The following is a 14,341-nucleotide window of genomic DNA, read 5'->3' as shown; positions in this document are numbered from 1 at the left end:
TCCGAGAGCGCCAAAGGAGAAACAAGTGAACAGTCCGACGGCAGCAACAGCTGCGCAAAGGGGAAACTTGAAAATATCTGTAAAGAAGAAGACGGACGGGGAAAGGCCCCCGATTAAATAGGCGGAAAGGCAAGTGACGCCTCGATGACGCCAGAGGACGCCTGGCTGCCGAAGGGTCGCTCGCGCCCCAAAGGCGAATCGACACCATTAAGGAAGGATGTCCGCCAAAATCCTCAGACTGCCAGGTCGGCAATAACCGCCATACGCCATAAAAAGGGCGGGGAGCTCGAAGCGCGCGCGCCTCTCCGAGGAACGGCGGCAATCCCGAAACATCACTCCCTTCACCTGTTCCCCTTCTGGTTCCAGGCTCGGAAGTGGGGGGCTACTGTTACGGGGAAAATAAGCCGCCATGCCCCACGTGACCGGCACGCGCACCCAGGAAGACTACGGCTGCCCTTTGATCCAGCAATCCGACCCCGAGTCGGACATCCTCGGCTCCGCAGCCCGACCCCGAGTCGGCTGCCCTTTGATCCAGCAATCCGACCCCGAGTCGGACATCCTCGGCTCCGCAGCCCGACCCCGAGTCGGCTGCCCTTTGATCCAGCAATCCGACCCCGAGTCGGACATCCTCGGCTCCGCAGCCCGACCCCGAGTCGGCTGCCCTTTGATCCAGCAATCCGACCCCGAGTCGGACATCCTCGGCTCCGTAGCCCGACCCCGAGTCGGCTGCCCCTTGATCCAGCGCTCCGACCCCGAGTCGGAGATCTCTTGATAACGACAGGCTATTCCCCAGAGGCACGCCGCGGCCTCCTGCTCCACTACTCCCTGCAACGGCTGTATCCGATGCTGCTCCACGATCTCCTGCATCAGCCGTACAAAGCGGAGCCCCACTATGCCCTGACGTGGCCGTACCCGGTGCTGCTCCACGACGCCCTGTAACGGCCATGTCAGTGGCCACACCATCGTGCCCCACGATAACGAACCCCCCTGAGAGACCCCCCAGCCAGGTATATATGCGGCTGGGGGGAAAAAGGGGGGGAGGTGAGCAATATCTCCCAGAGCACTCTCTTACTTGCGATTATCACCTCTCCTCCTCCTCCAATCTCCTCTGACTTGACCGTCGGAGGGCCATCACCACCCTGGTGGTGGTGCAAGGCTTGTTTGCAGGTTTCTTGGCGGAAGGTGGAGCGCAACCAACACCAACCAAGACAACTCAGACGGAACCCCGTTCACACCGCAGTGCCAATCGTTCTCGGTTTGGACCACCAGCAACACCACTGTTTTACAAATCCCTAAGGACGGTGAGGCTCCAACCTCACATCCCCAAAGGGAAATAGCCCTAAATTTAATTTTAGGAAGAGAGGACTGCGGCCCTCTTGATGTTGTCAATTCCCAAGACCTAAATGCAGAGATGAGATTACTTCTAAGTATTGTCAACAGGGTCTTGTTTCCTAAAACCGGCCGCTTCGATTTTGTTTCGGAGCGAGACCTAGTTGTTATGCATCATATCCTACTAGGGATTCCTCTAAACCTCCCTAGACTTATGTTAAACTATATTGCACTATGTCATAGGTATTCTAGGTTTAGTATACCCTATGGCATGATCTTTACCTTAGTATTCAAACACTTTAAGGTTCACATTCCCGAAAATGAACCTGCAAAGCCCTTGAGAAACACCGACTATTACAATGAGGGCACAATGAGAAGAATGGAGTTTCATAAGATAGATGGATCTTGGGTCAAAGTTCCAAAAAGAAAAGCACAAACCCTAGAGCCTGAGATCCCACATCACGAGTCTGACCACCACTCTCCTCCACCTAGCCACATGGATATCCCTGATATACCCTCCAGCTCAGCTGGACCTTCCACATCCATGCCACCACCTCCTCCAGTCAGTGGGCCTTCCTTCCTATCAGAGGATCAGATGCGCACCTTAGCATCTGTCATTTGCCAGCAGATGAGGGAGGAGATGAGATCCATGATCTCCACTGAGTTGGCCCCCATCAGAGCTTCACATGAAGGGCTTCTACAAGAGCTGAAGGAAGTTAGAGCTCAAATTGAAGCTACAACGCAAGAAATAATTGGTGTGGGTGCCACCCAAACCTGCAGGACAATTGAGCTCAAGGACAACTTGAAGACCATTTCCAAGAGTCTCAAAGAGTTGACAAGCCCAGGAGGCAACGTGGGCACCTTGGTTGCCCAACTCAGAGGAAGAATTGAAATGGCAACCATAGAATTTGAAGCACTTGTGGCAGCCTTCCACAAGTCACAGGAAGATCAATTTAAGACCCTAATGGATTCCATCAATGCATTCATAGATGCAGCTTGTAGGGTTTACGAGCAACGTCGCCGATGAGGGACATCTTGTAGGATCTTCTTTTTGTAAACCCTAGGCTATTTTGAAACACTTCTTGTATTAAGAAATCAATACTTGTAATAATTTCTTCTCTTGACTATGTACTGACTTCAAAGGTTCACAATGATACATGAATACAATCTCTTTTGAAAACTTTGTGTACATTGCCAACTCTGTGTATATGTTTCTGTGATTGTGTATGTGATTTTGTGATGTGCCATAAAAATCTTATCACATACCTTGAGTGTTCAAATTTGATACAAAGAAACAATGCACATAAAACAGGGGGAGCACATCTTGTGATAACAACGTTAAACAAAAAGATGAGTCTAAAATGAATTCCAAAACTAAGGGGGAGTGATATGAATGACTGAATTCATTAATAGAAATGACTTGGACAGGGGGAGCACAACTTGAATATCCTTGAGTGGTTCATGGAAATATGCTGAATCTTACTAGGAAGTATGCTTTAAGCACCTACAGATAATTTGTCCCCTTCATTGTTGATGACAAAAAGGGGGAGTAGATATATAGATAAGGGGAGTAGAACCATAGAACCAATATGGATAAGGGGAGTAGAACCAATATGGATACATTGGAATGCAAAATACAAAATTCATGATTAAAAGTTGAATTAGAAGAGATAAAATTGAAGAATATTGGCTTTAAGATAATTGCCCTTCTGGAAAAGAAAGGGGGAGTCAAAAAGAACTTAGCTTTCAATTATCTTTAGCATCAATATTTCATTTCACATTGTATCTAGTTCTAATCAAAACATTATACCTGTACATCTGAGCAAATACTGTGTATATGTTTAAATTTCGAATTTTGCATATACTCAGTGTTTTGTCATCATCAAAAAGGGGGAGATTGTTGACCCCCTAATGGATTTTGATGAATACAAAACACTAGAGTATAATTTCATTTATCTTAACAATTTAATTGAGGAATTCATGTGCTTTATTAAGAATATTGTTAAGAAATGTCTAGGCAAGTTTCCATAATTTTTATGAATTTATTAAAGAAGTTTTGAGATGAAGAAAACAGATCAGGGAAAGCCGAGACGTCTCCTGATAGTCTCAGAGACGTCTCTGGCACAAACAGGAAGAACTGGCACGTTGGGAGACGTCCCCGGCACCTGCCGAGTCGTCCCCGCGATAGCGGAGTCGACTCTCTCAGTAGCGGAGTCGACTCTCTCAGTGGCGGCAGAAAGACAGTTTTTCAAGAGATATGCGCGAGACGTCCCCACCGTACGCGGAGTCGTCCCCGCAAGTAAAAAGCAGACTTCCCGAGTCGTCCCCAAGATAGCGGAGACGGCTCTCTCAGGGTTTTCCAGAGAATGATTTTTTCGGTGATAAGGCAGCGGAGACGTCCCCTGAAAGAGCGGAGTCGACTCTCTCAGGGAATTCCAGAAGACATGTTTTTCTGAGATAAAGAAGCGGAGTCGTCCCCGAGGGATAGGAGTCGTCCCCATGCAGAAAGTGCAAACAAGCCGAGACGTCCCCGTAAAGCGCCGAGTCGACCCCAAACAACGTAAAAAGTAAAATCTTGTAGCCGAGACGTCTCTCGTTGAAGCGGAGACGTCTCCGGAGCGCCTGGGACGCGACTGACAACTTTTTGCAGGTTGTTTTGAATTTCAAATCTCTCTAACTTTATCTCTAACGGCTATATTTGCTTTTTGGTCTATAAAAGGGACCACGTAAGTGCTTCTCAACAAGTCTTCACAAACCCAAAAGCTAGATCATTTAAGAGAGAAGCAAGAGAGAGAAGTTCAAGGAAGTGAGTGCATTCAAGTGAAGAAGTCAAGTGCTTTCAAGCTTCCCAAGCGATTTCAAGCTCAACCACTCTCGCGCGCTCGGGATTCAAAGCTCACACTCAAACCTACGCGATCCACATCGGAAGAATCACCATTTCCTACGCTTCCAACGGCAAAAGGATTCTTCCAGGTTCTATTGTTCATCATTGTCTTATTTGCTTATTTAGAGCTTTTTTAATCCTTTGTAAAATCTTCTATTGTGGTGCTTGTTCCAGTCAAGGGACTTGGAACAAGGGAAAGGCGTCCCAAGCCTAAGTGTAATTGGGGGTTTTAGGGTTTGTTGTTAGCCCGGTGTAAAACAACGAGTTGGGTAGTGAACTCGCAAAACTACCGTACTGTAATCGTGGATTATAGTGGAAATTCCCAACGGTGCTTTGGGGAGTGGATGTAGGAGCGGTGGAGGCTCCGAACCACTATAAAAGCTTGTGTTTGCGATTGCTTGTCTTCATAGCTTTATTTTTGTTTAGCTCATACATTTGTGAGTTCTATTTTTAAACAGTCAAAAGTTTTTAAAACACCCAATTCACCCCCCTCTTGGGTGACCATCTCTGGGCAACAAAACCAGTAATCAAAATTATGTTTCCTATGATATCTATCGTTTCATGGGGCCTCATCCTGAAAATTATTTCTTCAGTTCCCTAAAACTAGAAAACACAAGGAAAGCGTCCTAAATAAGCAGAATCTGATAGGAATCTCCTGAAAGCCAACCAAGTTTCTGGCCACCCCAATGTGTTTGCTACATGTCCTTGCTACCTCTACATCAATGGCATCTTTCTACTGCTCATTCTAGCATCTTATTCTTTGTACCACTTCCCTGACTCCTGATGTGGCAACAACAATGGCTTCGACTAATAATTGTGCTCCCTAGATTATAAAACTCTGCTCTTGTCCCACAGAGAAAAGGCTCTGATTCCAATCGATTTACTTCTCATGATTCTCCCCCCCCAAATAAAGGAACATGATGCATCTGAGACAAGGTTTAGGGCAGTCCCTCCACATAGTGTGAGGATTCCTTGAAGGGGCCATATTTTTTGGCCTGAGACATTGTCCTAGAAGCCACACATGCCACTAATTGAGCGTCTGAAGTCCAGTGCCAGTTTATTGTCATCAAGAGGCTCCATGGACCATGTGCTTCGTTATCTTCAGACTATAGACGATGCTATATGTTGACATCTCCAGGGGACCAAGTGCAATGAACTAATGAAAGGAAAACTTTGGAAACTTTTTAGTTCAATTGTGCTTCAGGACATCAAATCATTCACCTCTTTATTTTGGATCATAAGGCCCACTCTTGCACTCACTCTTTTGGACAGAGAAATTGACCCAACAACCAGCAACAAGTCACGAATAATTCCTCGAGGCACAGTGCTTTCTAACATTGCTTCTTTCAAGAACAACCACCATTGGTGCGCCTCCTTTTGGATTTTCAGGACCATTGGTGCACTCACTCTTCTGGTCAGAGAACATCTACCAACAACCACCAATGTCACAAATAATAACTCAAGGCATAGTGCTTTAACTTCGTATCATTGCTCCTCACTCCCCACTCTCAATTTTTTTACTTAGCATTTGTAAAAAGATAATGGAATAGATAGTATTTATAATAAAGTTCTACTTAAAAGAAAAGGTAAGCTATATTAGCCACTAATGCAATAGATTACTTAATGTGATTGATTTTTTGTAGCTAAAATTCTCAACCAGAATAAGTTTTTGTTAGAGTTTACAGAACATTAAGAGGAAATAATGATAGCAAAATTGTAAAAGATTTAAGGGGAGGGAAGGGGGAAAAACTCAAACAATAAAATGATTAAAAAAATTCTAGGCTGCTTTCAGTTTAGTCATCAGCACAGCCTACACCCATTAGTAAACTGACCATCAACAGGAAGGATGGCAATCATCGTTGCCCTGGCTAAAAAAATGATTCCACCCCCCACTCCCCACCTCCTTTTACCTTTACAGTTTATCCTTAACCATTTGTGATCAGCTTGACAAATTCTTCAAATTGGCAACAAGTCGAGATGTACTTGCATTGTCAGTCTTAAAAACTATAAACCAATCATTTACCTAATCTCCATGCATGAAGGTAAGAACTGATGAATCTTCGAAGTCAGGCCCCATTCATCCTAATTGGCAAAAGACTGAAGCATAAATGACAGACCATGAAATTGACACAGAAGATATCAATAGGTGTTGATGGCATGATCAACCTATACTTGACGACAACATGGCAATTAATTATGTTAAACAATGGCATGTGCAATGGTTAAGTAGATGCGGACTTTAACATTATAAAGGGTGGGGGACATCGAAATGTAAGTTTTAATTTTAAAATTTGAATTTGATCCAATCAACAGTGTTTTAACAATATTCAATGCAGACGTATTCTGACAATAGAAAAAGATATTTATTCATACATAAACACTCAGTAAGTAATCTTTTTACATTAATGAAGACATTTATAATCAAACAAACATGGAATCACAGGCTTGGACAAGCACGTGGACACATTCAGAACCATTTGACAATGGCTGGATGGCAGTAAAAATCTAAAGCACAGATGACATGGCATTGTTAAATCTTACTTATGTCCAAGTCTTTAAGGAATCCACAATCATGTACCGAAAGTACAGGTTTACAATCACTATAGATTAACCTGCATTTGTTGCTTTTCATGCACTTGTATGGAGGTCTCATAGCTATCTGTTGATCCCTTCATTTAAGTTTATAGTCATATCCTCCTATGTGAAACCTGAGATGAATCAAAGCTCATCAAGCTCATCACATTATGCAGGACAACTTGATCAATTTTGCACTTATATTGGCATGGTTGGACCTGCACCTACTTGCATAGCCATGGGAAATAGTATCCAAAGATGGTCCTATGAGCAAACATGGTTCCAATAATGGAAATAATTCCCATTTTCTTGCTATTAGAAATGGAAATAACATCCTCTATTCGCCTAGTCCAGCCTTCTGACTCAATTTTATAATATTCGCCTAGTCCAGCCTTCTGACTCAATTTTATATTATTTTGAACCGGGTTATTAGGCTTCGGCCTGCTGTAAATCTTCTATATGCTTGTTTCAATCTTAACCCATGACATCCCTGTTCAATAATCATTAACGTGATCTGAAAAGCCCTAGTTACAAAGAAGTTGTACTATTTAAAAAAGGTGGCCTAGTGCATGAGGTTCTTGCTATTGCAGGGTTCGGGAGAGTCAAATGTATAATCTTATCCCCATGTACATAGAGACTATTTCTATATTTCAAATCCATGACTTTTAAGTTACAGTGAAGCAACCTTACTGTTGAGCTCACCCTCACACCGAATATCATTAAAACAGTGTTGATTGGATCCACTTCAAATTTTAAAGATAAATTTACCTAAGATGTAACGTTACTGACAAGGACTTAATTGCATTATCTATACTTTGGATTCCCTAACAGAAACAGAAGGATGGCCCATCTTCAAATTGCTGTCAAGAGTACAGAGGTCATAGTCATTTAGCCTTTAGATTAAGGTTTTTCAAACTCCTATACTCGATGCAATCAATAACGATCACCACCTGGTAATGGGACAAACCAAATTCTAGCCTCTAGGTTCAACTCACTAAAGGTGAAGTGTAAAAAATTTTAATTATTTTTCATTAATTTTGAGATAACAGGATATGACAGCCACTGAATATGAATCCAGATACCAGAATTTAAAACAGTAGAGACACACAGAAATTACCTACAATTTTTCACATTAATTTTACTATTAAGTGCTCGAAAAACCAGTAGTTTATAACGAATGATGCAATGAAAATGTGTAAACTACACATAACTTATTGGGGGGCATCCAATATCTACACGGTAGAGCAAATGCCTAGATAAAATGCCAAAGTTTAGGAAGGGTGGGAGTTCCAGGCCCCATCCTTTGTGGAATGTCAATAGTGTTTTCAAGATGGACACTACATCTCAAACATTCTTTCAATCACTACTATTTGGTGATGATATGCACTAAACTAGAAAATGAATTGAAGTGAATCAGAAGGAAAATTTACTTATGAAAGAACTCAAATGAAAAAAAAAACACATTTGATCAATGTCTTTTGCATATCAGGCAACCACAAATTCTAAAACAAACTATAGGTCTATACTCATAAAATTAGTCAAAGAAAAAAATCATCTAGAATTTTACAGATCAAACAGAAAGGGGAAGTCCAACTCACCTCTCAATCAATTATGTCAAAATCAAGCAGTGTTGCACCCAAACAGACCTAATAGTAATTATAAGGGACCTTTTCGTGAGCTTACAGATAAAACAAGTAACAAAGCAACCTCTCTTGCAAGACACAGATCGGACAGTAAGCTCTCTTTCAAACAAGGGAAGATAAATTGAAATGCAAAAAACAGTTCTCTGGTCTGCCGTCCAGCACATGCTTGCAACATGCTGCATATAGATCAATTCTTGGTCTGCAAGTCCACAACTGTATACCCCCATATGAACCCACATGAGACAAGCAAAAATCTGGAAAGGATATATCCTTATGATTTAAAAATTGAAGCAACTTACAGGGCAAAAAAGGGGGAGAAAAAGCAAACACTTTCACAAAGAAACAGAAGGATATGACAGATATCTTTGTCATCACTAAACATATAAGCTGAATTCCAATCAGCTTAACACATGTAATAACAAAAAGAAAAAATGGGAAAAATCATCTACTTTGAGGTGGGGTTAGGCTATAAATGTCAGATTACCTGCTCCTAAAACAGCAGAACACCTACATGGTAAGAAACATCAACATGTTGTTAGCGGTTAAGCATTTCCTTGAACTGCTCTATAACACTGCAGACTGCACAATGGAAGTTTAGACTTTGAATCCCGGTATTTGTATTCATTTGTACATGACGGGCCAGCACACTTCTCTCGTGGAGGTGGGTAACTGAGTCCAGAGAAAACAGAAAAGTAATCAGCCAACAAGCAAAGGCATCAAACAGTGGATGCCAACATAAAATATGCCTCTGGGTAAATGCCAACCTAATGTTGCAAAGTTGTAGATGACTACAGCATGCATCTAAACACAGCTATATCATGCATTATACAAGGAAAATATTAATGCTGGCATCATCAGAAGCAATATTTTCAAAATGAAGCACAGTTGTCTGACCTGCACGGCTTCGAGCTGAATATACACGGCAGGCCCACATCTTCAGGGAATGTAACAACTGTGCCAGTTGGTCCCATGATCCATCTGATGTTGTTTAATGCTAATTCCTGTGATTTAGCAGCCTTTTCTTCTCGCTCTTTCTGCTTCTTTTCCTCCTTCCTCTTGTCAGAATCCAGGCCCAGTATTTTCCTGATTGCATCAGCCTGTGAAGCTCAAATATGAGTCAGAAACCAATTTTCAAGAATTTATTGATAGAGAATATGCAGTACAAATTTCGGAATATAGCATTTTTAATGAACCTCAGATTCTCGAGCTGCCTTCTCTACTTGCAATCTACGTCTCTGAGCAGCTTCTGCTTTCTTTGCTTGTATCTCTACTTCTGAAAGCTTCTCCTTTTGCTCTGCAGTTGTAAGATAAAATTAGCACCATATAAAAATGAAAATATCTTTTGGTAATCAGTATTATGCTTCAGTATAAACTAAAAAGTAGTCCCTTACTTCTTGAAGGAGCAGGGGGCAACCCATTTGGGAACTCAATCACACTCTCGTCATTGCCACGTTTCCAAGATTGAAGCGCACGTTGGCGTGTCGTAAGAGGCTCAGTTCTGACATCAGGTGGTGAGTCTACGGATGTCTTCTCTTTCTTTCTCTTGGCCTCAGGGCCACCAGCAGAACCAGGTTCTTCCTCTTCAATATAATCTACATCATTAGATTCCCTTCCTGATCTTGGCATTTTCCTGCTCTCCTTGTTTGATCGTGATATAGCATAGTTCTCATCCAACTCACATGGTGTATTCCTCTTTTTTGAAAGTTTGGCAATTTTCTGATTCTTGACACCATCCTCCCTGGTATCTTCAAACTCTGCAATTTGATCTGCAGAAGCCTTGGAACTTTTAAGCTTCTCAAGGTAACAGATCTCGGCATCTTCCTCACCATCATCAAATGCACCATCCCTAACATGTCTCTTAGGCAGCCTCTTGCTTCTACGAAGAGGTTCAGAAGAAGATATACCATGAAACTTGTCTGTTTGCTTTCCTGGTATGCCTTCTCTCAGAGAAACATCCTTTGCCCCACGAGAAAATCTTAATCCACTGGAATCCTTCCATGCATCTCCTTGAAAGCCATTCCCCTTTTCTTGTGAATGACCATTAGAGATATCCTACGGCAAAGAAAAATTTAGGTTTAAATGTTCCCACAAAATGCAGGCTTCTTGAAGAAGCAACAGTAAAAGGGCATTCAGCTCAGATTATTGTGACGTAATAAACAGAGTTTAGATATGAGACTACCCTACCAGTCAACAACTTCTTGTTGTTTTACATTCTTTAGCAAGGTGTGTGTTCATGTTATGATTCTCTGTTCAACATGAGATGTAACAACTCTCAATTATTCACATTACTACATTCAGACAGAAAACCCTTGACTGTTGAAATTTTATAAGTTTTGTTGGCCATGGTCAAAGTTATTAACAATTGTTTCCCTATTTTTATTATTTTTTTAGAAAGTTAAACACAACACAGAGCCAGCTACCTGAGGGCTAAGCTTTTGATAATGCCGAAAAGCATCAGAAGAACGTGGAGGCTTTGTAGAAGAGCCACCATTACCAGCCTCCAAATTGGATCTTGCATGTATCGTGTGTGTGACTCCACCAACTTTGAGTTTCACCTTTCTCAGCTTGTTCTCAGCCGATACACTTTGAGCTCCCTCGGGCCGATGCATATCATGACCATCACCACTCCTGCCCAGGCAGCCATCTGGGGATTTTGACTGCATTTCAAAGCTCTCTTTAGTTTTATCTGAGCTTTTCCAGTTACCTGGAGTGAGTGCACTTTCACTGCAATGCTTCAAATCAGGTCCATTCTCACCTTCTGAACAACCACTTCCATAGCAACCATCATCAAAACCCCCAGATGTCTTGTCATCCCTCTTAACCTTCTTTGAAGATGTTTTATCTCTAGTTTTGTTAACAGATGACCTCCTTGGAAGACGGTTGTTTACATAAAACTCTTTCCTCCGGAATCCAGCATCACTTTCTCCATTCTCATCAGGAGAATTTTTTCTTGAATTGTTTAAAGAATATGACATATCCTGATTCTCCATAATCAGTTGTACCTCAGGCCGAGGCCGCCTTGAAGTAGCACTCCTCTGCTTCTTCATTACAGCACTCACATAATTGAATCCAGAGCCTCCAAAGCCCTCCATAGCAATAAATTCTACTTAAAACATAGAAGTACCAATAGTTTATTATAAATCTGATGATCAGAAGGAAAACCCAAGAAATTAGTGACCAGTTGAGTAATGGAAAGAAAAAGAAAGAAAGAAATTTGCCAACTACAATCTGGAATAGCATCATCCAGAAATAAACATTAACAAAGACTTAAATAGATAGCATTTACAAGCCAAAAGCAATGCAAACAATCAAACTATCTATTATAGAAAAGGAATGTTGACTTTAGAAAAAAAACATAATGCAACCAACCATACTCAACTCAACTAAGTCTTAATCCTAAATTAGTTGGAATCAGTACATAAGTCCTTTTTTCTCCATTCCACTCGATTTAGAACTATACATATGATTTTCGGTCTACCTCTAGCCCTCTTCTTTTCAACATATCAAATAACTCCCTCATACTGGTACAACTCTCAGCCTATGTATACATATCCAAACCATTTAAGTCTTCCCCTCAATTTATCCTCAATTAGTGCCACCTCCATCTTTTTAAGAATAACTTCATCTATCATTCTATCTTTCTTATATTACCATATATCCATCTCAACATTTTCATTTTGGTCACATACTATCCTTGGATAACATCCTCTTTAATCTTCCCTAGTCAATAATCAATTAGGAATTTTATGATCTTCAATTTGCACTCCATTTTTATTTTTATCTCTAATTTTATTAAAACTGCATCTCATGTATTCCGTCTTGATTCTACTTAATCTAAAATCCTTGGATTCTATCGCACTTTTCTGTAATTCCAGTTTATAATTAACCCCGATCTTAGTTTCATCCACTAAGACTACATCATCTACAAACAAAATGCATAAAAAAATATCATCTTGAATATGCCTAATAAGCTCATCTATAACTCGCCAAAAAAGATGAGGACTTAGAGCAGATCCTTAGCGTAAATCTATTGTGATTGAAAACTCACTAATATTACTACTAGTAATTTTCACAGTAGCAACTGATCCATTATAAAATCAAACATATGAGCCTTTAAATAGATTGACAGATTCAAGTGAACACCTAAAACATCAATATAATTAGGCTACTCTTTACCAATATCAACAGCTACAGATTGAAACCAAAGAATAAACGTAGATTACCGATGCCAAAGAAAGTTCGAGAATATAAGGAAACTTGAACAAATTTCAACATTATTCCAAGAATATAGGAAGCCTTGCAGACAAATAGGAAGACGTACCACAAGCGACCAAGTATACAAAATGTCCCAACATGGAACATCTTGTGAGGCCAAAAGCAATGCAAGTACGAAAATCAAAGCCAAGCAAGGAATTAACCACGAGAAAGCATGAAATCAACCCTGAAAACATGAAGGCCGTCCAAAGATTCTAAAGAACGCCAAAGAATCTACCAGCATTAGGCCAGCAAACAATTATACCGACAACTACGTATCAGAACTCGGAAGAAATTAAACAAAATTGCCAAAACCTGAGAGAAAACCTGATCAAAGTCCACGATTTTCACCAAAACACAGACGAAACCGGCAAAACCAAGACCAGAAAATGCAGCATTTCGAGAAACTCGTTCCAAATAGAGGCCTGAATTCCTTCCCCAAAACCCGATAAAACTTCTGAAAAAATCCAATGAGGCATAAATAAAGCCCCAATCTTGAACGTGAACAAACAAAACGAACACCAAAATCTCAGAATCCACCGAAAACATAAAAAAGAACCGACTTTGATCGATCAATCAACGAGAAAGAGACGAAATCAGAATCCCCAGATGCATAAAAGCCGTAAAAAATCGATATCCAGAAACAACGGAACCTCACCTCTACGACGATATCAGGAACCCTAGATGCCGGCAAGCTCGATTCGAAACGAAAAGACGCGAGAGAGTAGCAAAAACAGCCAAAAAGATGGAGGATCGGGAGGGGAATTGTGGGAAAAGCCTCTGAAGGCGGATGTCGAGAGATACAAGGGAGAGGGATACAGGGTTAGAATGCAAATAGGGGAGGCTTCTCTATTTCTTCCTTCGCGTCCCCTCACCTCTAACCCTTCACGCCTCCTCTTCCTTGTCTCTCTAAACCCAAGAAAACCTTTACATAACAAAATTTTAAATAGATACAACTACAAACTTATTATTTTTTTTTTTTACTAGCAAGTTTAGCACTTTGCCATGCACAAGGAATGCAATCTATTTTTATTATCCAATCTATTTTAAGAATTTTTATTTTTTCTCTTTACTAATAAATCTAGCACTTTTGCCATGTAAGAGAAATGCTATCTACTTTTATTTACCAATCCACTACATCACTATTCCATAACTTTGATTATATTTTATATTCCATTTTAAATAGAAATTTGTCATAGTGATTTGATAATGTTTTCTAAATCAAATAAAATTAATATAGGGTCACAATGATCAATTCTTTTAATGAAAAAAAAAAATTGAGAAGACAACCCTATTGGCATGCGACATGATAAGAGAGGATTATTGCGGCTTACAAAATCCATGTGATTAGATTCTAGTACAATTTCTTATCAAAAGACATATTTCAATAATAAATAATTTTAAATCATATAAATTAAAAAAATAATCGTAAGAATAAGTAAGGCAAGCTAGAATATTTTTAAAATTGTGAGAAAAAAAATCTTCACCTTCCTCCCTTTCATTGGTCTGCTCTTCTTTCTCTCCTTCCATGGCCTTGAGGTCATTGTCGCTGTCTCGTCCTCTCTTTATAAGGCAGCTTGAAGCCGGCCCCTCTTCATTCTCTTTTTTTTTTTTTGAGCGAAGAAGCACATTAAATACTTATTTAGTTGGCCCAGCA

The 14,341-nt window shown here is 40.6% G+C and overlaps 1 protein-coding gene across 2 annotated transcripts; it reads right to left on the bottom strand.

Annotated features, from left to right (window-relative positions):
- Nucleotides 1-8,683: 8,683 nt before the first annotated feature.
- On the bottom strand, nucleotides 8,684-13,586 carry LOC120110162 (eukaryotic translation initiation factor 5B-like). Of its 2 annotated transcripts, none has more exons than XM_039124308.1 (6): nucleotides 13,343-13,586; nucleotides 10,851-11,572; nucleotides 9,822-10,482; nucleotides 9,624-9,724; nucleotides 9,325-9,527; nucleotides 8,684-9,099 (listed from the first exon to the last, which is right to left on the bottom strand). In XM_039124308.1, exons 2-6 carry the CDS (start codon nucleotides 11,520-11,522, stop codon nucleotides 8,973-8,975), a joined length of 1,764 nt encoding a protein of 587 aa, XP_038980236.1. In that variant the 5' UTR covers nucleotides 11,523-11,572; nucleotides 13,343-13,586; the 3' UTR covers nucleotides 8,684-8,972. The 2 variants fall into 2 exon arrangements, with proteins under 2 accessions (XP_038980236.1, XP_038980238.1); XM_039124310.1 differs by having other exon boundaries at nucleotides 10,851-11,533.
- Between the last annotated feature and the right edge of the window lie 755 nt (nucleotides 13,587-14,341).

The sequence above is a fragment of the Phoenix dactylifera genome, chromosome 1, assembly GCF_009389715.1.
Source record: "Phoenix dactylifera cultivar Barhee BC4 chromosome 1, palm_55x_up_171113_PBpolish2nd_filt_p, whole genome shotgun sequence".
In the NCBI taxonomy this organism is placed as follows: Eukaryota; Viridiplantae; Streptophyta; class Magnoliopsida; order Arecales; family Arecaceae; genus Phoenix; species Phoenix dactylifera.
The sequence above is the reverse complement of the archived record's forward strand: the minus strand, read 5'-3'. Positions and strand labels throughout refer to the sequence as shown.